This window comes from Cydia fagiglandana, chromosome 1, assembly GCF_963556715.1.
Source record: "Cydia fagiglandana chromosome 1, ilCydFagi1.1, whole genome shotgun sequence".
NCBI lineage: Eukaryota > Metazoa > Arthropoda > Insecta > Lepidoptera > Tortricidae > Cydia > Cydia fagiglandana.
Genome location: NC_085932.1, coordinates 8,200,651 through 8,226,273, shown reverse-complemented (window position 1 = coordinate 8,226,273; position 25,623 = coordinate 8,200,651). Strand labels below are relative to the sequence as shown.

Here is a 25,623-nt window from a genome sequence, read left to right as displayed (position 1 = left end):
AAAAAAAAAGTCCCCCCGTCCCCCGCCGTGTCTGTCTGTTTGTGTGTATGTATGTTCGCGACAAACTCAAAAACTACTGAACGGATGCGTTTTTCACCTATCAATAGAGTGATTCTTGAGGAAGGTTTAGGTGTATAATTTCTTAAGGTTTTGTATAACACGTGCGAAGCCGGGACGGGTCGCTAGTGTTTTTTATATAGTTAAAATAAAAAATAAATTAAAAACAATAAAAACATGATAAATAAAACTTAGACGAGTGACTCCGGCAGAGGGAAAGGGCCTAAAGTTAGGCGAGATTATTAGCATACTATTATGAATATTTTTTTATAAATAAACAAACATTTTTGATAAAAAATTTTATTGCGGAGTGAACTTTTCTATAAACAGTTATCCAATACTCATTGAAACTACCTACTCCAAAGAACTTCTCTGAGGTTGTATTGTTCCTATGGAAATATTTGGTCTTCAACATCATATTACATATAAGTCAGTGCTCCAACATCAGATTAGCACCATAATCAGGTTCCTCTACTCCTGGGTTAGGTAACTACCTATTAAAAACTTGAATTGCGCATTAAAAGATTTCTCGAGAATAAACCCAAACTAATAGCACGCGAGATGAAGCTGTTCCGCGCAGTAAAAACTGCTAATGGCACTATCAACCAAGAGTTTTCTCCGCATAACTTCCGACTTGATAAAAAATACTGAGTGCCGGAAAAGCCGGGCAGCTTGAGGATGTTGATGTTAATTTTTGTATTTCTCCGGAACTACGAGTGCAATGTCGCGCTCGAACCATTAAAATGCCATATCAAGTCACTAGCGACCCGCCCCGCCTTTGCACGGGTTAACAAATTATACACCTAAACCTTCCTCAAGAATCACTCTATTGATAGGTGAAAACTGCATGGAAATCCGTTCAGTAGTGTTTGAGTTTATCGTGAACAAATAGACAGAGGCGGCGGGGGACTTTGTTTTATAAGGTGTAGTGATAATTTTCAATTATTACCTTTGATATGTTACGAGCAGAAAGTTTAGGGTCGCTTTGGTCGCAATCTCATTTGCAATAATTTCAATTATTATTACAAGGCCTTGCCGCCACAATGACAATAAATTCCAAACCAAATGTTTCAATAAGACAGGACTGCATGAGACCTATATAGGCAGACGTTACCAAATAAACCAACATGTTTTATTATATGTTTTTATTCATTTATAATAAACTTATTCTAACTAGGTGTAATCAACATTCTTTCGTCGTCTATCTGCCACAAAACGAGTTCGTGAGAGACAGACGAAACTAATATACATATCAGCTGAATATTCTGAATGCAGGTACAAATAAATAAATAAAATAAATTAAATAACTATTCTAACAAATGCAAAGACTGAAAAAGGTAGATAGAACTTATAACTATTGAGGTATGTTTTTATATTTGAATAACATGATTGAGTACCAAATTTTCAATCTGTTTAATTCTACAGATTTTGTTGATAAAAAAGAAGATCGTTTTATCAGTTCTTACTAGGAATTCTAATTTAATTAAAAGATAAATAAATCCTCTTTACAGTCTAAAGAGAATTTCCAGTTACATTAATTATGTCTTCCAGTTAGATTTCTGAGTATTAGTTTTCAAATCAAATTAATATCATTCTCTTTAAGTCGCCTTTTTGTAGATGCTACGGCTAATTGGTACAGATACTTATTAATAAAATATCTACCTAACAATTTAATTTATTTTTAGCCCTGTCTCTAGCTGAAATTTCGGAAATACTCGTTAAGTGTTCGAATATGCGTCAAAAGAAAGTACTCATTGTTTTTCTTTTCATAGGACCTTGCGAAGAATGTCCAGCGAGCTGCATAGTTGCAAAATATAAATTGAATTCTTTCATAAGTGGCAATGCAATTTTAGAGGTTGTGTACCTACCTATGTGTATATTTTTATTAGTGTGGCGGGTTATATTATATTAGGGTCGGTTGCACCAAACTGTTCGTATCGTTAAAGAGTTCGCTAAATTTTTATCTATGGAAAGTTTCATATTAAAGCGCCGGGGCTCGCCGGCTGACGTTGATCAGTCTCAAATGTGGTTGGTGTAACTGGCCCTTAGTATTTAGTCGGAGATGGTAGCGTCGTTGTCGGACCGGGCCCAGGGCGAGAGCAGAGGCCCGGGCGCGGGCCAGGGCGCGGCCACGGGCGCGGGGAGCAGCTCGGCGCGCGGGTGCAGGTGCACCAGCGGGGACGCTGGCGCCGCCGCCAGGAACAAACGCGATACGGCCTGAAGTCAGTAACCATCATTAGTGGCATGGCATAGGTAAATCGAGTTTATATCTCGGGCGTGTGGTTTTTAATATGGAGTTGTGCGTTTGAGCGCTTTTGTGAGTTGAAGTTTGTGCCGAAAACTCCTTTCGACGGGCTGAACTTATGCCGAATAATGGACGAGTAACGAGCGGAGCTATCATAACTATTTGTAGCAATTATGATTACGATCGTGTAACTTTCGGGCTAAATAACGCCTCAGCAGTACGTGACGTGGATATAAGCGTGAAATGTTTAAAATGTGGAACCGGCTTAAGCAGATTATGCATCATCATAATCGAAATTTTGATCATACCTGACTGACGGAGACAATGAGCAGCATAACGCCGATGGCCAAGTTCTTGACGGAGATGACAGCGAGCGCCATCAGCAGCGTGGAGATGACACCCAGCGTGAACATCACCGGCAAGAAGATGAACGAGAGCCGCTTCAGCGCGTTGTGGCCGAATGTACGGCCTACGCTCTCCTCTGCTGTAAACACATGAGTAGGTACAGTCGCCATCAGATATATCGGAGCGGCCGAGTTGTTCACAATATCTGAACACGAACTCTAACGCCTTGACAATAGAGGCGTGTTCAGATATTTGTGAGCGCCTTGACCGCTCCGATATATCTGATGGCGACTGTACCTACATGATCTCTAATTTCTAGTTATAAAAACAAAATAAATAAGCTCAAATAAATTATCCTCGCCATGGCGATGACGTTCTAAGAAAGTCACATTAAAACAACAAAATGCTATTTCTGCGTTTGAAATATTTCGACTTGAATAGGCAATTAGATGCAGAGAGTACGTATAGGTCGTCTACCAGAAAGCGCGCTTCTCCTAAATGTCAGAACGTCATAAAAAGCTATACCTAATCTAAGACCATTATAACCATATTACTGTGATCGTTGTATTTGTATATACATATAGAGGCATCCTCTATATTAAGGCCGGGGGCGAGAAAAGGCAGAATCAAGGACAATAATTGCGACGAACTTAATAAAGGACGCATTTTAATGCATACCTTTTATGGCTCTTCTACACGATGGGCCAGCGCCGGCCACTCCAAGGGACGCAGCCATGCGGTAGAATGAGATAGCAATATCACTTGCTCCCTCTAACGCATAAATGCGTCCCTTGGAGTGGCCGGCGTTGGCCCATCGTGTAGAAGAGCCATTACCCAAAAGCATGTGAGTGGCTATGTCCATCAACATGCGAAAACAAAGATAGACACACCCATTATAATCCTATTAGTTTCCGTAAAAAAATATTTTTGCTGTATTAGGGTTTAAATTTCTGAATGTTTCTTTCGATTTCTAACGAGCTCAGAATCGACATGATTGCATTGTTAGGGTTCCGTACCCAAAGGGTAGGTAAAGACGGGACCCTATTACTAAGACTTCGCTGTCCGTCCGTCTGTCCGTTTTTTGCGTAATGGTACGGAACCCTTCGTGCGCGAGATCGACTCGCACTTGGCCGATATTTTTACAGACTTTTTATAGGTACTTATTTGCTTTCGTTTGTTCGTCATCAGTTTTCATTGTCAATAATATCTTTGGGTATTAGACTTGGCAACCAGTAAATACTAGTAAATAGGTAAATACCTATCAAGTATCAAATATGTATAAAAAAAAGATACACGTGTATTACATAGGTACTTAAACTTGTAATTAAGTGCTGAGTCTTAGCAATTCGTCTTTAAGTATGAAGTATAGGTAGGTACATACATACATATTTACTAATAAAATACCTATAAAACGGGGTCGGCGTGATAATCCGCCGTAATGAACAAGCCGAAAAAGAAAAAGCCGGCTAATTTGAAAATGTTGGCGTGAAGGATAAATATCCCATACTTGAATTCCGCGTCCTTTTCTAGTGCCAGAGTTGGCTTGTGAAAGTATATTTTCCTACATACCCGATCGTGTAATAGTAGTTTATGTGACTGCTACATAATGAGAGGCATTAAAATACGAGTGTGGGTTTAAGAAACGAACGTTAGTGAGTTTCTTAATAGGATCACACGAGTGTTTTAATGCCTAATTATGTACAGTTACATACACTACTTTATCTAAACACATACTTAAAACTAACTAAAAGATAAACTGGCCGCCTAGCCAAGGTTACAATCGCTATCGCTTCGACAACGAAAAGCATTATGTATCTCTATCACTCTTCCCCATTAGTGTGACAGTGACAGTTGCGTTTCGATCGCTACGGAGCGTTAGCGATTGGCATCTTGGCTACGCGGCCAGTACGTCAAATGGTGGTGAATGAAAACTTTTTTCACGCATGTCACACAACCTTAGTTTTTTTAAATTTTAGACAAAAGAATGAAGTCCCTATTCTCATGTCACTCGAGATCAAATGTCGTGCGGTTTATATTTAAAAAACATACTAAATTGACGTTTCGTATCGATAACTGTTTTAATATCTATGGATACTAGAATAGAGACCTACTTGAGTTTTGACTGCTGTTCCAAATTTAAACTCATAACCTACAAAAATCTATAACGTTATGTACATTAAAGTACAAATTTTCCTACTACCACAGATAAGAAAGTTCTCATAGTAAAATTGATTGTAATAAAGCTTGTCATTTCCTACGGTTTCTGAACGTATTATAGAGCACTAATGACATGTGTGTAGATAATTAGTACATTATTGTCGAGGCTCGGAAGTAGCTACTTGCAGGCTGAGGATTCGTTTTAAACGGACGACCTTGGGAGTCCGTTTAATTGAATCCGAAGCCAGCAAGTAGCCTTCCAGCCGAGTCATATATAGTGCTTTTCTCAAAAATGGTGCAACTTGCAAGACATATAAATATTATAGAAATATTTTACAAAAGCAACGTTCTTACGTATATATTTTCACAGAAAAAAGCCCTTGCCGCCTTTTTATTTTTTTAATAAAAAAATAGAAGTGTATTTTTCTGCCGAAAATGCGCCAACCTATTTGAGACACCTAAATAGTCGCGGTACTAATCATCTGTTTGGCTGTTTAATGGGCCTGTGCCTTCATTTGATATGGCCATTTCAACTTTTAAAAAGTTTGGAACTCGACAAATAATGGAATTTGTATGCAACATTGCAGTCCCAAAATCGAGACTGCAATGTTTTTAACTTTTTAATTTTTGACTGACCATAAACTACGCGCTTCGCGACCTATTTTTTAGACGGCAAAGTCGACTTTGCCGTCCATTTTTGAGAAAAGTAATTTATTCAATATAGGTATGTATTTATATCGGAGAATACGTAAATCTATCTTGTAAATTTTTTAATATTTTTACCAGTTGTATTGAAGAATGTTGTTAGCAGTAGCGGGGCAATACTTATTGGAAAACCCGGAGTTAATAATTTCTTAACCACAGTTCCATACGGGACAAATTGTCACAAGGTACTTACCTACTCCATTGTTTGCATTCCTCATTTGACTGTAAAAGTATGAGAATTCTTAAGTTCTCTCACATAATAGTAGTAATAAAGGAACATTAAGACACTCAGTATCTACGTATAAGTCAGGTGGTCATGCGAACATTCATTGCATGTTTCTAACTAACAATTTTCCCATATGCTCAATGTATGACATTGTATAGTATTGTAGCTCATTCAAAGTAAAATTAAGCAGATTACTTGGTTGGTACTCGCAATCAAAGAACGTAACTTATGATTACTGTAAGTTAAAACAAGGCTTTCTGTTAAGAGACAACAGCTATTAAGTGTGTGCTCTATGTATAAATACATATTAATTAGTACGTAATCTTTTTAATTACTGGCCACACTGTGCGAATATCACTTCAGAATACCTCATTTTCACGCTCGTTAAAGTCTTTCTAGCCAAGTGTGATATCTTCGTTACCTTGTAAAATTAATTATCTATGCGACATACGAGTATACCTAGAGTCAAGTTAATATGGTTCCTTGGTTTCCTAAATTAAGAAAAATTACGCTGGATTAAACAGATTATTTTAGATTAGTCTACATTGTCGAAACTAGAGCCGTTAATTAGAGCGCCATTTCAAATTAAATAAATAAGTTTAAATTTTCGACATAGTCACGTAATGTTGCTAATTATCGCACTAGTAAGGACTTTTTGTAGACCTATTTATTTTTGTTCAATATGCTGGCAAACTTAGTAAGGTAGAAGTACTAGTGCTCGACGCTGCACTAGTATTCGACATGGGCACTTTATGTGAAAGTAATATAGGTTAAATTTGAACGGCGTAGATTTTTCTGTATTCAAATTTAATCCTTGTCACTTTGACATAATCATAATGTGCCCATGTCGAATACTAGTGCAGCGTCGAGCACTAGTACTTCTACCTTACCCAATGAATAAGGAAAATCTTATACTTACACACATACAATTATATTAAAAACTGATAAAGTACCTACCTACAAACATTTTAAGAAACGTAGAGTTTGTAAGTAGAATATAATGTATTTACCACTGCTCAAAATTTCCGTCAAGTTTGAAGCATCTTCCTCACATTGCACTAAGCCTACGAATACAGCCACGTAGGCTAGGGACAACACGGTGAATTTGTTACACATATCGGCCACCCACAACACTTCTGCACTGCAATTAAAAGAAAGGACGATCGCCAGTCGGTCGCTAAACTATGACTGATTGTAATTTGACATGCACCCAGGATATAAAGTGTCCTGCGAAGACAATGGTCGGCGAGACCAAAGTCACGATGGGTAAAGAAAGTACAGCGCGTGACTGTTGAAATTGTCCCCGATCCCCGGCCCTGATCGACTAATGTTGAATCATTAACGGGCCCAGTGCTCCCCATGGACATATTGGACATCGACAACGACTTCTGATCCTTATCGGCATAATTGAAAGTGAGAAACACGGACGCGTGAGCCCATGTCATTATCGCCGCGTCTACTTACATATTCATAAACGAGCTCAATAATTAAATTATTCCGTTTGGATTGAGCGGTTGGCTCTTTTTCTTTTGATCTGGCTTTAGGCTTTACAAAGTTGTATAAATGCTAATTTATAAAACCTTGAAACCTTTAATTGTATGATTCCGTTTTACTAATTGGATCGATCGACCTTTTGGTGGAAATCAAATAGATCCAGTTTACTGATCGGTAAAGACCGATTCTTCAACTAATTTCATACACCTGGTTGGGTCGCGTCCATAGCAAGAGCTTTCCTTTCAATGTGAAATTGGCTGTTATTCACGACGAACACTTTGGCTACCAGCGGATCTAAATTAATCTGATTGACGTTCAATTTCCGACTAAGCAGAATTCACAGAATTACTCTAGTACTACTACTACTACTACTAATTTGATAAAAAGTAATTGTTCATTAGGTTGCTTATTAGGATTTAACACTGCGTTTAAGTTAAATAAGGTTTAAATTATCTTAAATTAACACTTCTCTTTGGCAGATAATTGTCACTTGTCAAAGAAAATAGGAATTCCAAACTGTCTCGGCGCCGGCGCATGCCCAAGCTGGAGAGCAGCGGCTGTAGAATGACTGATCTTGAAGAAATCCTAATGTAAACTTGTAAGTGTTCCTACGGATAGGTACCTACTGTTCTTATCGCCATCCGCATATTGTCTTCTTAATTACAAAACTTACGTTAGTAACATCGCATCTCTCTCTCTTTGGTCGGTCCCTCATGTCTGAGGATCGTGGTCAGTATCAGCGTTGCATCTGGAGCGGATGATCTGTCTCCACCGGTTTCTGTCCAACGCGTCTCTGACGACCGTGTAGAAAGCAGAGGATGACGAGTCTTTAACTTGATCGGTCCATCTTATTGGTGAACGACCGCGTGATCTCCTGCCTTCGGTGTGTCCAATCACTATCAGTTTTTCCAAACTTTCGTCACCTCTGCGCACTGTGTGTCCGAAATATGATAGTATACGCTGTTGGCATATGGTGGATAGTAACATCGCATAACGGGTACCTATGTCAGATAGGCTTGATAGGGTAGCCATATTTTGGGAATTTCATTATTTGTTTTATCAAAAATATATATAACGATATTTAACGACAAGGCCCCTTCTATTGACAATGCTAAAAGTTAAAACTCTCAGCGCCACGTGCGCCGCCGGCGGCCCAAACATTTTCAAGTAGTTAGTAGGTACAGTACTACTACAATGCTTTTTGTGTAACTTTACGGGCCAGTATGAGCTTTCATGAGTTTTAACGGAGTTTACCAGCAGGACATATGGGCGGCCGGTCGGACAAAGTGTAAACTTCACTGAAAGGCAATGTGGTACGCAATGATCCTACAAAAATCGAATTATGTGTCATATTTTTCATCTTGCTACTCTTTATATCGTATAGGTGCCTATCGGGGTTTTCGGGGATGAAAAATCGATCTAGCTAGGTCTTATCTCTGGGGAAACGCGCATTTTTGAGTTTTTATATGTTTTCCGAGCAAAGCTCGATCGCCCAGGTACTTTTGATAGTAAGTTTGTTTTGTCCTGGTTGTAGGTAGTAGGTAGTAGGTAGAAATATATTGATTCACAGCCATTTGTCTTCATAAAGCACGTGCCTTGTAAAACCTTGCCGTTGGCGGAAAAATCGACAATATTAATGAGCCATACTTAATATCCGAAGATTGATTGATAAGAATGATAACCATTGTTTGCATCGGGGCGTAAATGGTTTTGCTCCAGTAGTCTCTAATTTGTGGGAGATTTCCACATTTCTTCTTTGGTACACACGGTAAAATACAATGAAATCCGTCAGGAATTTGAATACCCAGTTGCATGTCACGCACGAATGTCATAAAGCACTTTTAGTTAACGACCGCTATTACTGTTCACATAAAATACGTTATTTTATGTTTATAATGAGGCAAGCAAACAGAATTTTCTACTAATTGTCGTTAGTTGGTGCTAGATTTTCTTTAGAAATCAAATCCACGATCTTAGTAAAGTTTTCGGCTTTGTAATTAGCAATTTTCGACTGTAAAAGAAATTAAGTTACGTCATGATCTGTCATAACCAGGATAGAAAGGAAGGATAAAAAAAAAGCTTTAGTTTAGACCGCATTGTGATGGCGTCACCTACTTTGTTTGCACTCATTTGTAAATGATACTTAAACGGTTTAATTCTGACAATACCTACATGAAGATTAGAAAAAGAAATTATTCATCGAGATTACATTTAAATTATTAGTTATGTTACAAGTACAGTCGCAATCAGATATATGGGAACGTCCGAGGTGCTCAAAATTATCTAATCAGGCATCCTATCGCCTTGATAATAGAGGCGTGTAAATTTATGATTAATTTTATAATTATGAAATATCTGATATTTGGGCCCGATATTTGAAACCTTGGCCGCTCCGATTTATCTGATGGCGATTGTACATATGCTCAATTCTTACGGATTATTCTACTGGCAGTCAAATGTTTACAATTTACATAAGTAAGTTTTTATTTAATTTAAAATAAGTGTTTGTATTTGAATAAGGGGTATGGACTAAAATTAACTTGGGGGTAACGGCTCCAAATTAACCGTCTGACTTTCCTACTATTTTAATTTGATCAGGTTCCTCAATACCGCCATCGGAAATAGCTTAGGTATTTCCAATTAATTTTATTTTCTAGTGATCCCAAATAATTAAACAAATAACTACGGACGGAGAGAGCCACTCGTCCAATTCTCAGAGTTGTAATTAGTACCCAAATCTACCAATTGCCATTTCATTTGAATTAAGAGCAGGGCTCGAAATCGGTTGTTTTGTTAAACCCCGATATAAGCCAATATTTTTAATTATTTATGCTTATACGTAAGACTAAATCTTGGGTAGGTAACAACTTCGTATTATTAGAGTGTCCCCTTGAAAAATCAAATAAGGAAAAACCTGTTCCGAGCCTTGATTAAGAGTCAGACGAGCCCGCAGCCAATTTTTTATAAAATAAGTAGCTAGTGATACCATATTTTCAGAATAACTGAAGTTATAACGTTTAAACCTGTGCGATATATTATATCTTCCGTCGCAAGTTACGCACGGCGCGCCAAATCTTTTATTCCTTTCCAATTACCTGGCGCGTAACCCCTTTTAATTATTTAGCACGTTTTGATTTAGGTAGTCAGCAAATTAATATTAATTAAGTACTTTGGATCTTCGTAAAGTAACACTCGGCTCAATAAAATATTAATGGATTTCAATGGTTCCCGCACTTTTCTACTGTAAATAAAATATGCCTAAACAAAATAGTTTTCATTTCTCAAGCTCTGAATGTGATTTATTGTTGATTTAATTTATGAAGCGGGTTAAGAAATAGCAATGATAATTCCGTTCACTTTTTTTTTATCAAAAATATGTATTCAAAAATCAAAATATATTTATTTCCTTAAAAACTTTTCACAATATGACAATAAGGTAGAGACTTCCTATTAGGTAAAGAAATACCTGTATCAGGAAATTCCGCTCCTCTATAACAATTCGTCTAGTAATCTAAGGTCTAATTTCCAGTTGTCATTTAATTTCCAGTCTAAAATTTTAATTCGGACGGACTCTGAATTAATAACGTTCCTTTTGCCTTTTGTTTAGTGACAGTTATCTTAAGAAACAGTAGCCTTGCCACGACTGCCTTATCACTCTTATCAGTGTCTCGCTCGCACTAGTCTACTATGCCACGAACATTTGGAGCCACCCCCGCGTAACTCAAAATCTATTAAACATAAACATAATGATAAAAAAAATTAAACGATAAATATTCGCGCCAAAAAGCAGCCGCCCTTCTTGTGACCTTGTGTCGTCAACGTCATATTATCAGTGCAATAACAGATGAACAACAGTAACAAAGACACGTCAAATGTGAAGTGCAAATTGAACACTTGTTTCTGATATAGTAAACGTCACTCATGAGAACAAAATGGCATTCGGCGTTTTGAAGTATTATGTATGACACTCCACGTAAGCTACAATAAAATTACCATTATAAAAGAGACCCTAACTTAAATAGATCGAAGATCGATATTTGAATATTTAATAGCAACTAAAAACAAGTCTCGATATTCGTGACACCTACGGTCTACTTATGCATTATACTGACCAGTACAGGGATGATCCCCGGTGACATATAGTTATTACGAACCTGGGAAATAGGTTTAACTGGGCCTTAGCTTACTGTCAACTACAAAACGTTTTGTGTACATCATTTCAGGTAAACGGAATGTTAACTGTGTATTGTATGCACCACTAATCACCTTGTTTTGTTTAAGTGTACCGGCAGATTTTATCAAACATCAAACATCAACATTTATTCAGCAAATAGGCCACAAGGGCACTTTTATACGTCAACATTGAATTTACATAAAAGCAAAAATAATAACATCAACTATTTTATAAAATAAAACTAACAATTCAATCTAACGTATTACAATTACTAAGAGATGTATATGGTCTCTTAATGTCGAATTACATACAAAATACAGATAAAAAAACACACGAAAGAAAATCTATAATATTTAGAGGTGTAAATGCCTCTAGGTGTCAGAACTATAAGATTATATAGTTTATCAAGTTATCCTTAGAGATGTATAGGGTCTCCAAGAGTCAATATCCTGTATAATTAATACATTCATTAAGAGAAAAGAAACATACGAGAACAGAATGAGGCGTCTCACTGTAATTAATAAAAATTAAGTTACTAAGTATAATAGCTCGTGTTAGCTTAAACAGACCAGTCTCCACAATTTATTTTACTGTACCTATGTTTAAATACCCTCCATGTTATTAATTCTTTCGCTTATTTCATGCAAAATAAATGTAGTTGTGTAGTTTTAAGTTCTCAAATATAAGTGAATTGTCAAATTTTTAGTGAGAATAAACCTAGGCACATAAAATTACGGTCTAGTGCAAAATTTATCAATCAATCAAATGCCCTAACGTGTAAATAAACAATACACGGTGTAACATGAGTAAACCGAATAATTTTAACAGCGTATTCCTGATCATATTTAGAGACAAAAATGTCCTATAGACTTTTTTGATATTCGCCTAGTTAGAGATATTACTAATGTAAAAAAAAATAAGTTTTTATTGTTACATAGTGGAAAAGGCCTTTTTGATGGTGATGTTGCTGCTATGGGACGTAGTCTAAATATCCTTATTGATAGATGTCAAAAAGTGACAAGTAACACTTTGCAAAAAGTAAGATTAACGAAAAAAAAAATGTAAAAATCAATTTTAAGTGACTAGTTTACCAATAACATTTATTTTTTATGTACAAATACACAGAGATGCGAAAAATACTTTATAAAAAGTATTTAAATACAAAATACAAATACTTTCTTGATAATACTATTTCAAATGCAAAATACAAAATAGTTTTTGAAATTGTATTTAAATACAAAATACGAAATAGGTATTTTCAAAATACTTTTTTAAAATACAAATACTTTTCGATAAAAGGTACTCTGAGTCGTGAATACCTAGTCTGAATTAAAAAGTATTACTCGGAATTTCCGAGTTGAAAAGACTCTCTTTATTCTTTGAAATCAATCCTCTATCTAAAGTGCAAATTTCTAGTTGTTTGCTCATATTAACCGGTAGGATGTAGGTATGGATGATGGTTTTTATCGGCCAACTTTTAAAGCATTAATTTGTAATGTTTCACAGCTAGTATAATGCCTCTCGTTAGTGTGATGAAAACGTCACGTTTGTGTTTCACCAGGGCAGAAAAGTTTGTTCTCATCTCGTGCCTTGAAACTCTCCCAACACTCAAGATTCCACTTTTTTAACCACTCGCTACGCTTGTGGTCATGTGCGACGTTACTAAACAGATTCAACAGTTCCATGTTAAAAAAATGAGAGAGTTGCCAGGATTGTAACATCAGAAGAGATAGTAACTCCTACCTACCTACTATAAAGTATTTTGTATTTTGAAAATAGAAAATAGGTCCCAAAAACTATTTCAAATAAAATACAAAATAGTTTTCTTCAAAAGGTATTTAAATACAAAATACAAAATAGGTATTTTGCATTTTGTATTTGCATTTTAAATACAAGTATTTCAAATAAGTCACATCTCTGCAAATACATTCAAAAAATTGAAAAAAAAAACAAAACAAAACAAAAAATTTTATTGCGAAATTGACTTAAACTCATATTACATTTTTTACTTCTTTTGACCTCAGAAATGCGTGGTTAGAATTATTCGGTTTCCTCATATTACACCGTGTATACCTACTTCAGTGCCATTAGAAGTGATGATTTGATTGAAGCTTGTTTTATCCTTTAATAAAACATATGAAGTGAATTGAAGTGTCGCATCGTCTTGTCGCATAATTAGACCCGAGTAATGAAGTCGCCGCACGTAGCGGTGGCAGAGAAATCCGAGCAGTGCGTAGGCGCCGGCGCGCGACGGCAGTCCGTCCGTGACCGTCGGCCGCCGTATGCTAATGCGCTCGCTTTTGGCAAAATAGGCCATTTCCTGCTATGCCGCAAATGCCGGATCGTGACTTGTCAGACATCAAGACTTGTCAGACTACAGAAGTGTAGTCCCCATTTTCCTCTCTGAATAACATTTGTAAACATTATCTCCTTTGGATTTCACGGGCCTATATCCCGGTCTTTTGAATGCGTGGGGATATAGATCCAACACGTAGACCGTAGAGGCCCCATGGAGAGCTTTAATGTCATGTAGAGCGCCGGTTGGAACCCGTTCAGAGGCGCAACAGTAGACACCCCATAATCCGGCCGCAGCAGGCATTGGGACTGTAGAAAAAGTACAGTAGGTACCTATAACGTAACGGTCTTTGGATTGAAGTTTGGGTGGATAATGAGACTGGGTTATTGCAAAGACATCTGGGCACCTGCCATTAACAATGACACGTGAATGACATGACACATAAACATTATTATTAACATTATAGAAAATATTTTCACATAAGTAATTTGAAGTCTAAGCACAAATATGCACCTCCGCATGATTTTGTTTTTGTTTGTTTAATTATTCGTATTAGGTATAAGAATTAGGAGCTTCCAAATATATGCTCGCAAGTTTTTCTGCTCCTTACACTCACATTTAATAATTAAAAAATCGAATAAAGCTAATAACGAACCGGCGAAGTATATATTTATAATATACATAAAATTGTGGTGTGGTATGTTTTTTTCACCAACACTGACTGATGCAGACAATGTACAAGATTCACAATGACGCAAAATTTTAGTTTTACATTTCTACAACACATGCCACACCACAACAAATGCCATAAAAAACGTGGGTACAGTCTGCAATAAGAGTGTATGTACGGTTTACTAATGTTTCGACGAAAATTATTTAGCAAATTCTTAACTCCCCGAAATACGTATCCCATAATTTTATTTGGTCAAATTATTATGTCCCAACTCAACGTTTCGCATTGATATAATTTCCCAACTAATGATTTGATAAATTATTGATAGACAAATTATTATCTGGGATTTTTTAAGATGTCAATTATGTTTTCGTCAAATTTATTGATTGGTATACCTTGATTTGATTATATATATAACCATAATAACCAACCTATCTCTGGGAGCAGTTTCGTTTTTAGGGTCATCAAAAAAAAATACCCTAACCTACCTATCTTTGGGAGCAGTTTCGTTCTTAGGGTCATAAAAAAATAACCCTAACCTACCTATCTCTGGGAGCAGTTTCGTTTTTAGGGTCATCAAAAAAAATAACCCTAACCTACCTAAGATCTCTGGGACCAGTTTCGTTTTTAGTGTCAAAAAAATATAACCCTAACCCACCTTTCTCTGGGAGCAGTATTGTTTTTAATCATTATTCACCACATAAAATTTGACAATATGTTACCTACTTGCCTTAGCAAACCGACCTTCGGCGCTTCATGCCGCTGCAAACGAACCGAATCAATATTTTTTTATAATATTACTCTCAAAGATAATCGAAGCCCATATGCATATAGATAAACAGTTAAACTACGCTGCCCGAGGTCTTTAGGATGGATGTCTTTGTGTATTTACTAACCGAACTAAAGTAAGTACCAAGTCGGCAATAGGGTAGTTTATCCTGCGTTTGTTGCCTACAACGTCTACAAACACTGTCATTATGACGAGTTAGAGGCTTTCTGTTCACCTTGTTGATGTGTTTTGAGCTCATGACGATAGATTACCATCTAGCCTTATAGTTACATACATAGACGGTAGTAGCCGTCCCTAATACCTACATACAAATAAAATATAAAATAGAGGACACAACAAGGACAGAGTCAAGTTAAAATCTTAAATTAGATATATCTGCGAAAGTGTTTCTGAACAGGTGCATACTGCTCGATACATAACAGAATGTCAGTGGCCCGACGGGCGAAAAGTCCCTTCCAAGTGGTGTGAGTAGTACGAGCGACCGAGTTATCTTGCGGTTCAGTCCACGGCGATGCGCGCTTTCGTTGCCATTCTCACACTCGGCTTGTGGGCGGTGTGCGCTCGCGCGCTCGGCGTGCCGCCCGAAGTGCTCGCCGCGCTGCGTATCGAAGGCACGCCGGTCGGGAAACTAGTGACATGCGGCCAGGCACTCGGCCCCGCGAAATGCTTGAGCGCACTGAGCGCCTGGCGCGCTTCAAACGCCGCCGAACACCTACTCAACAACAAGGAACAAACATTCAACCTAACAGAGGACGTCGAGAGGTTTCCATGGCAGAAATTCGCTAATACCTCTGATGACCAGATTTATTCAGAACTGTGTGATGGCGCGGAAAAGTTGCTTCAATTTAGATCGCTGAAGTTAAACGTAGGTTCTGGGTACTCGTTACAGCTGAACTCTAGGGAAAACGGGGCACTCAATGTGGATGTCTATTCAGGTAAGCATTACCTACTTATATCATACCTATTCATTTTTCAGTTAAGTACCTATAACATACGTGATATATATACAATAGTTAACAGAAAAATACGACTACCTAACAATTATTACCTAATTCAGATGACTAGCTCATTCTAACCTACGTATTCTATAAAACTTAAACGCGTAAAGTGATTATTAGTTGAAATAAAAAACCGTATACCATATTACAACAAACATTTGCAAAAAACATATTTATTCAGATTAGTGTGCTCTCAGACATTTACAACGATTTTAATGGTATGATTAAAAAGCTTATATTAAAGGATAACATTATAACGTTCACTACTACTGTAAACTTGAATTATTGAATTATTCTTTTTAATAATTATTATTTGTAATTCAAATTATTTAGCTGCAATTTCATCCAATCACACTTGACGCGCTTATTAATGCATGCGGCGAGTACTTACCTAAACTACTCGTACGCTCTTTAATAATTCAGTTGCAATTTCGAAATCGGGTTCAAAATCTTTCACTGTAATGGAAAGCGAACCTCGATTCTATTTATACCACATAAGTTTACTTTCCATTTAATCAATGCAGTTTTGACCATGGTTTATAAATAAAATATGTTGTTTATGTTAAATCGTGACTTTCTGTTTTTTATATATTTAATTACCATGTATTTATTCTGTTTGAGCTATAATCGGAAACGATTACTTAAAAATTATCTTAAGCCATGAATAATCACGCCGCTTTCGAAAATGTATTACATAAGGTAAGGTAAGGTGGGTTCAGACTATAATTAGTTTATTTTGCTCGAGGCAAGACAAAATTTTATGAGGATTCCATACAAGTGTCTGTCTTGCCCCGGTGATAGTCTTACCTCACCTTACCTTACTTAGGCCCACTTGCACCATCCCACTAACCCGGGGTTAAGCGGCTTAACCGTCAACCCAGTGTCAAACTGTACTGGTAACCATGGTTTAAACGGCTAACCCCGGGTTAGTGGAATGGTGCAAGTGGGCCTTACAGTACAATGTCACTAATCCGGTACTAATGCTGGCACAACAGACCCGGATTACTGGAGAATTCGTATTACTGGAAGGTAGAGCAAATTTTAATATTATTTTGACGTGTTTTTTAGTATGTCGTTGAAATATATTTAACTAAAATACTAAATTAATATAAAATTCTACTGTTATCTGGAACTTGGCCATTTATAAAGAGATTGAAGTGTGATAATGTAAGCGGCACATAATAAATTAGGACATAGAATGATCATTAGTACCCCAATTTTCGTGCCGTATTACTGGGTAGGTATACCGGACCATAGAAGTGCCGGATTATCGAGATTTCACTGTAATTAAAGTGGTTCATTGACTAACCTATATGCATTTGAATGTCAGTTTATGGTATTCCAATTTGTCACAAGATTAAAGTGACCGTATAATAACTATTAATAATACAATGTGATACGGACAGGATATCTATATGTACGCGATTGTACGTGCTATGATCAACTTTCACTGTAGCAGTAGCTCAGAAATCACAAACAACTCTGGTCTTTATACAATTATCGAGTAGAATTATAATATGGAACACCAGCCTGCGTATTATGGATAGCTCTATCCATCTTTATCCACGTGACAAAATAACTGTCCCTTTTTAACACCGTGGGATAGAAAGCGACGGACACCGTTTTATCACGCTGTCACGTAGACAAGGATGACCATCATATCCGTACTGATCTTTTTTTACGATTTCAGAGTTTCTCTCAAAACGTCATAACAAAAGTTGCTCACAGTAATGAGTAGTCGTGTATTTGTATCTTGTCTCTTGCACCAAATCATTTGTCACTGTTAAAACGTTCTTTAAATTTATTAGCATGGGAAATTTCATATTTTACAGCTGTTTGACGTTAACTAATCAGTCTCTTAAATGGGGTTGGTGCAACTGGGCCTTAGTGCCCCACCACGCATAATAACTGTAATAACATCCGAGAACTCATTCGATAGTTTATATCGTATTCTCGCACAATAAGTAAATTCCAAATGTAATACTTTACAACACAATGAGTGGCGATAAATTTAATTACGACTGAAGAGAGTGTTTTAAATCGACACGAGTTGCGTATTACCTATTCGCACATGTATCGTATAACGTTTTACAGTACATATGGCCCTTAAAATTTGAATATATAATAGTAGGTAGGCATCATATGATGCTACTTTACCGTACTAGTGCGTTAATCGGCACATTACGTGACGAAGTCGAAAATTTTAAGGCCACATGTACTGTAAAACGTTGTATGATAGATAAATGTGCGAATAGAGGTAATTATCCCTTCGATCGTGTCGTGTTTCAAATTTATCGCCACTCGTTGCGAATTTACTATTTTTCGCAGTTGTATCGTAATGTACTATTTTTAATGTCTGTTACGGCTTTAATGCATGACGGCAGTGTAGCCACGTGCTTGTCTTTTTAATCAAATAGAACCATCGGACGGAATCTTCTCATAAAAACATTTTTACTCCTTATTTTAAAATTAAGCTTTCTATTTTATTTCAGACATTTAAGCGCGCAAACTTTAAAAGATATTATTTAGTAATTCAATGAACATTTTGAATATTTATGGAGGTATTTACCTAATGCTAATGCTAACTCTTGTTATACTTACTTAGTTCATATTTTCCTCGTGGATCATGTTTTCAAATTCCACCTTTTGAACATATTTTGTTAGCTAAATTATAAGCACGAGTAACTTATACCCTTAGCTTATACACAAGGAGGATCATATTAATCCTTGCACGGCAGTGTCTCTGCTAAGTTAAATACCTTCCTTTTCTCAAAGATAATCGAAGTATGTATAACTAATTTTAGTATTAGGTACTTATGTTTTTAACTAATGTAATGGTTGCAACGAATAAATATGATTTAATTATTTATTTAATAATACTTAGTTGTAGAAGACATTCGAAAAGGTACATGATATGATATGTTCGTGTTTAGTTTCAGACAATGACGTTGAGTCTGCGCGTAGCTCGATGAAGAAATTGAGAAGCCGGTTCTACTCGATAGTTCCGCTGCTTCTCATACCGGGACTCATCATGTCGGCCATCTTGCCGTTCGTGTTGCCAGCGCTCAAGATGATGGTCATGGGCACGGTCATGCTCAACAACATGGCGCTCAGCAGCGCCATCTTCACGCTGCTCCGGAACAACGCCTTCAACGACAACTATTATCACCACAAGAAAATCATCTACACCAATGACGGCTACAAAAACAAACATTATGAACACGATGAAACGCAAAACTATGAGACTGTAGACAACTTTGAAGAAATAAACAACGGAGAAAACTATAATATTGTCGAAGAGCCGAATCACAAGTGGATGGATGAATTTTTGGGCAATGAAAATAAATTTGTTCACATTCACGGATATAAGAATAGGAGGATTGGCAATAAAAAACGGAAGAGGAATCGTCGTCATAGAAATTAGATATTTAATTGTATTCAGAATACTCAGTGCTTTAATTTAAACTATTTTGTAAGAACATTACAGTCTTGTCTTGTCTAATTGTCTCAGATTGTAAAAATATCGACAGACAAAAAAATGTAACGTTTAAAACAGCTGCTCGAATTTAGTGTAGGTAGGTATATTATATTACATTGTAAATGGATACTATTTATTTTTAGTAATGTAAGAGAAAATAAGATAAGTTTGCCTCGGTTAAATGATCTCTGCTCTGAGAAATAACCCGGTGTAACATAAACACAAAAAATGAAATCTGAAAGAAATAGCCACGAAGGTCTCTGTGCGTCGGATAGGTTTCATCACTTTGGAGGCTTTGACATTTCTAGTAGTTGGGGTTCTGGGAGACTTCCCTATGTGGTAGACGCGTTGGTTCTACATAGGGTAAAAGCACCAGTAGTCAGCCTTATAACGAAATTTCTATGTTCAAGATCGTATAATTTGCACACTTATGGACAAATAGGTATTATCAATGTTTATTCTGTTCAAGAATTTAATAAAGTTTAATTTTTGTAAAGAATAAAACTTAATTGAATTCAACTTTTGGAAATATTTAATTACTTAAATATAATAAAAGGGCATTTTTGCCAGTAATCAGCCACCTGTATACCAGTACACAGCCTTTAGGTACCCAGTGCTCAGCCATCCCATTCTAATGGCTGATTAGTGGGTTCGAATAGAGTGAGCTTATTGTCCAGTGGTCAGCCACAGGCTGACTACTGGGTATTTAATATATGTCAATCAAATAAATTCATAATAACGTATTTTTTTAAAGCAGCTTGATTTAACGATTTACACTTCATTTTAAAATAATAACAAATCCTAAATCCTATGGTCAGCCTCCCCCGGCTGACTTCTGGGTTTACGACCTATTTAAAATTACTGCTTCAAACCCAGTAGTCAGCCAGGGGAGGCTGACTATTGGATTTTGTACAAAAAAGTAGTTTCCAATAGTCAGCCGCCATATAAATTAGGGCTCCTGATATCCGTGATACACGCCGATCCGTAGCTACGGGTTCTTAAGCCCGGCGGTACTAAGATCACGAATTTCACGAACACGGCAAGGTACGTACCTCGTACCTGCGTTCGCGTCCGGATTCACGTGACACGCCGTGACACGCCATGATACGTAGCCCGTACCTGCGTGAGCTTCGGGCTCGGTTCCGTTGAATACTTATCGCACGTCTCGTAGGTTCGACACGCCCGGGAGAAAAATAAATAAGGACTAAGTATGTATTATTGAATTGAGTTACCACTTAGTATATAATATATCTATTTTAAAGTTGAGCAAATTATTTTAATAAACCTTTTGTACCCCATACAGTGTTGTTGTATTATTTTAGCAACCCTTTTATTAAAGTAGCTATTCATTGTAATTAATGCTTGGTTCTTTTAATTTATTACTGATTAATATTTAAAAGGCCGTACTATTGGAAATAAATTTTATTTCAAAAGTAATGAAACGGAATTAGAGCTATGAATAAAAAACTCACGATACATTTTTATTCGTAGCTCTTAGAGACCGCATCGTATCTATCTTCACTCAACGTCGCGGGCGGACCGAACCGGCGTGTTCTTATGATACGTGAAGCCGTGATCACGCCTACACGGATCTACACGGATTCACGTACCCTAATTTCACGTAACCGAATGTCACGTGCGGAACGGACCAGAAAACCGTTGCCGTGATTCACGAAACCGGGCGCACGGCTACGGGTTCACGAATCACGGACACGACCGCGAGCCCTAATATAAATGTTACTTCCACATGGATTAACATAAATATTTTACGTTTTTCAGATAGTTTAGGTATTAATTAGGTGAAGCATTCCATATTCTTTTAAAAATAAATCACAATTCGGCTGCTATCGTCTTATCAAAATACCATGTGACATTCCTAAAAAAATGGTGCATATCTCTTAACCTTTCATGTCAGAAGACACCACCACTTTGAAATTTTTTTGTGGATCATCGTAGAGTATTCGTTTAAACATTAAGGTATTTTTCAATGAATAGCTTATCAATCTATAATATTACCTAGTTTTCACATGAAAATTAGAAAATCTTTATTATTTACAGCCAAAAATAGGCAAGAAAGGCTGACTACTGGTGCATGGCTGAGCACTGGTGCCTTTACCCTACTCGTTTTTTATAAGGGTTTGAGACACGGCGACCGCAAAACTACTTTTTCTCTGGTATTTAGTTTGAAGTTGAAGTAAGCATCGATATGGCAGGCATGCCAAAGGTATCAGTAAACAGTATGTTATGTAGCCATAGGTAGTTGAGCCCCATCAGCGTTGTATACTTTTTTGTGATACGGTTACTTGCCTTCATACTTAATGATACCTAAACTACATCAATGTTTGATTTTAAACCGAATCTTAAGAATTGCCATTTACTTACAAAAAAGAAAATAAAGTCTTCTAAAATCGTCAGTTTTAAAATTATTTCAAATTTCTTCGATTAACCAACATTAATATGGTAGCGCAACCATATTAAGGCGTCTAGTTTAGAACCCTTTAGCGCCACTTGCACTATTCCACTAACCCGGGGTCATGGTTACCAGTACAATTTGACACTGGGTTTACGGTTAAACCGGTTAACCCCGGGTTAGTGGGATGGTGCAAGTGACGCTTAGAGACATCGAAGTGGCTAACAACACTTCGTAAAAGACGATCTAGCAAAAATAGTAGTTTATGTGACTGTACATAATGAAGGGCATTAAACACAAGTGTGGGTTTAAAAAAGCGGCCAAGTGCGAGTCGGACTCGCCCCTGAAGGGTTCCGTAACAGCAAGTAACATAATAAAATTGCGGTTTACGATTTATGACGTATTAAAAAAAACTACTTACTAGATCTCGTTCAAACCAATTTTCGGTGGAAGTTTGCATGGTAATGTAGATCATATATTTTTTTTAGTTTTATCATTCTCTTAGAAGATACAGGGGGGACACACATTTTACCACTTTGGAAATGTCTCTCGCGCAAACTATTCAGTTTAGAAAAAAATGATATTAGAAACCTGAATATCATTTTTGAAGACCTATCCCACACGTATGGGTTTAATGAAAAAAAATTTTTTGAGTTTCAGTTCTAAGTATGGGGGACCCCCAAAATTTATCGTTTTTTTTCTATTTTTGTGTAAAAATCTTAATGCGGTTCGCAAAATACATCTACTTACCAAGTTTCAACAGTATAGTTCTTATAGTTTCGGAAAAAAGTGGCTGTGACATACACGGACAGACAGACAGACGGACAGACATGACGAATCTATAAGGGTTCCGTTTTTTGCCATTTGGCTACGGAACCCTAAAAACGAACGAAGTGAGTTTCTTAAAAGGATCATACGACTGTCCCACGTCCCTTGTGGCACTTGCATGAAACTCAGCCCGGGCGTGAAGGCGTGATGCATAACACGACTCAATAAGGATACAATTTCCCAGAGGATGCTGATTTCAGAGGATAGAACTCATGCTATTATACCTATAAGTATATAACCGTATAGCACAAACTCCATACTTGAATATTTTACAATGTGGGTTATAGTCCCTTAAATGTAGTATGCAGCCTACATAAGCAAACGCTGACAGTTGAATTGGTTTATGACTTCCCTTGACTTCCAATTTTTACTTGGCCAATGTCTCCTAGGTCTCGTACAGAGTCGTACGGCAATAAAACATATCTCGCCAAAATCAACAAACTTCCCGCAACACAATTCGGAAACTATGTACCAACACGTCCTAGCAAACATATACCTACTTATATTGTTCTTGGCAAAGCTGTTTAAAGCTGAAAAGATCCTAAATTAACAAGAACATTTAAAAATGCGTAATCTAGAATAGTTTAATCTCAATGGATAATCCAACATTGCTATTCGAAACCGCTAAGGCGCCAACATTTCCAGATAAAAAGTGGCTATTAAGTAAAAACTAGCCGCGTTCGGGTGCTTTTTAGGTAAATTCCATCGTAAAGGAAATTTCTACGCATTGTCAGAAAGAGTTTAACCTTTTGGATGCCAAAGACCGATATACCCGCACCGTAGGTCCAACGCCAAACACCGATTAATCCGTCACAGGCCACAGAGCAACACAGACCTACGTGCATATGCATAAAGTTCAATTTCAGTTTTGACATTTCTGTGACGTGGTGTCCGAGTGACAGCTTTTGTGTTTGACACGGCGTCGAAAAGGTTAAGTAAGATCCTAATAGAAAAAAAACGATTAGCCTAATTAATATAGTTTTAAAGATCCGAAAAACGTCTAGTGTTGCCCAAGTATGTGTAGCTGATCGCAAATAAATGGACAAGCATATAAGTAAAACATTCGTTAATTAAGGACCAGGTAATTAACCTTTTAACCGCCGTAGACTTACAAAATCGGGCTCATTTCGCCGCGGTCTGATAAATACAGTACTTCGTTCGTGTAACTTCGTACCGCCGACGACACGAGCACGCTCGATGTAAAATTCTATGGCGGTTAAAAGGTTAACAAAAACAAGTTGCTTTTATTTTCTTTAATTCTTTAATTTTTCAACTGGCTAAGAACACTCACTATGAATACGACTAATCGTTTATACTTACCAAATATATTAAATTAATAATGAGCAAGTCTTCTTGTATTTACATTATTAAAAAAAAACTATAACAATGCAAAACACAAAAGAAGTCGTTTCGCCTTAAGTTACGATTAAATTACTAATTATTAGTGAAATGGCCCTGTGAAATAAGTAGGTTACGAATCGCACATCAAGATAATTCCCTCAAATTAAAAAAGAGTTGGGCTACATCCATCTAGGTAAGTACTTGTTATAAATACTACTTACACTTTAAAATTACCTATTATAACTTATCCTTATACATGTAACCATTACACAAATAAAAAATAAATATGAGACTGATTGATAAGTTAATAAAGACTCCTATAAATCAATGTATTGTTCAAAAATGTTTTCATGTAAAAGCTGTATAGTTTTCTTGATGTTTCATATCAATTCAGTAAGTAGGTATTTACAAAATATAATATAAATACATACTAACTCTCGCTCCTCGAAATGTTTCTACTTAAAAACAATTATGTCGCTGGGCGCAACAAAAGTAACAAAACTGAATCGGACTGTAATCTAAATAATTTAAGTAAAAAATAAAAAATAAACATTCCGAATGCACAAAACATGGCGACGGTTTTGACTTATTTTTGGGCCTTCGATTCATAATATTTAAAAAAGGGAGTTTGATCTATTACCTATGATGTCATACGTTGGCGATTTATATTCACACATTTCATGCTGCCCTCAGCCTAACAACAACATTTGCCAACGTCCCATGTCGTTAATATATAAAAATAAGACATATCGAAAAAACTAACTAATTTTACAAGTCAGTCCGATCCCCAATAGAAGTCTGGCTAGCCACATTTTGTTGACATATATTTCATTATTGTATCACCAATTGTCTATGATTTAAAAAAAAGCTAATAGTCAGTTGTCAATTTATGTCATTCATTCAAATTGTTTGCGGTTTATTTTAATTAATATTAATAATGACTATACCGAGTGAGGTCCGCAAACTACTATTTAAGCTCGTAAACAGTTACGACGATGTGCGAAGTCGACGTGAAGCGTGGTATAACAAAAAACTGCAATGTTTACAACTCGTAAACAATTTAGTATGTCATGTGAGTCATGTGAATTTGTTACTACCTGAATCTCATAAACAGGACAAGTGTGTAAAGAAACGGATAAACTAGAAGTCCTGGAAAATATCAATAAAATCAAAACATTGGAACGTAAACATGCGTGTTTGTCGTTGACTGTACTTTACACAGTGGCAGAGATTATGTGCGCTGACATTGAGTGCACGTCAACGTATATTTAATTTATTTCCTTAGGTACCTTACTTGTGCACAGAAAATCAAAAATATTTTCTAGTATCAAAACTATAATTCCTACTACACAAAGTGTGACCAGCCCAAGATTTTTTGAAATTTCCCGCCAAAACTTTGTATAATA

At 36.6% G+C, this 25,623-nt stretch overlaps 2 protein-coding genes across 2 annotated transcripts; one reads left to right on the top strand and one right to left on the bottom strand.

Annotated features, from left to right (window-relative positions):
• Window positions 1-2,109: 2,109 nt before the first annotated feature.
• Window positions 2,110-7,231, bottom strand: LOC134670512 (protein apnoia). The gene is made up of 3 exons (XM_063528328.1): window positions 6,746-7,231; window positions 2,611-2,786; window positions 2,110-2,274 (listed from the first exon to the last, which is right to left on the bottom strand). Exons 1-3 carry the CDS (start codon window positions 6,849-6,851, stop codon window positions 2,110-2,112), a joined length of 447 nt encoding a protein of 148 aa, XP_063384398.1. The 5' UTR covers window positions 6,852-7,231.
• An 8,326-nt stretch (window positions 7,232-15,557) lies between these two features.
• On the top strand, window positions 15,558-19,767 carry LOC134663354 (uncharacterized). Its single transcript, XM_063519720.1, has 2 exons — window positions 15,558-16,097; window positions 19,094-19,767. The coding sequence occupies exons 1-2, from the start codon at window positions 15,674-15,676 to the stop codon at window positions 19,582-19,584; spliced, it is 915 nt and encodes a 304-aa protein (XP_063375790.1). The 5' UTR covers window positions 15,558-15,673; the 3' UTR covers window positions 19,585-19,767.
• The last annotated feature ends 5,856 nt before the right edge of the window (window positions 19,768-25,623 follow it).

Bases quoted from the DNA above. Each gene is read 5' to 3' on its own strand.
- LOC134670512 (XM_063528328.1), bottom strand. From the start codon at position 6,851: ATGTGTAACAAATTCACCGTGTTGTCCCTAGCCTACGTGGCTGTATTC. The intron at 2,787-6,745 runs GTAAATACATTA...ATGTGTTTACAG, and splicing joins GACGGAAATTTTGAGCAGTG to CAGAGGAGAGCGTAGGCCGT. The intron at 2,275-2,610 runs GTATGATCAAAA...TACTGACTTCAG, and splicing joins TCATTGTCTCCGTCAGTCAG to GCCGTATCGCGTTTGTTCCT.
- LOC134663354 (XM_063519720.1), top strand. From the start codon at position 15,674: ATGCGCGCTTTCGTTGCCATTCTCACACTCGGCTTGTGGGCGGTGTGC. The intron at 16,098-19,093 runs GTAAGCATTACC...GTTCGTGTTTAG, and splicing joins CAATGTGGATGTCTATTCAG to TTTCAGACAATGACGTTGAG.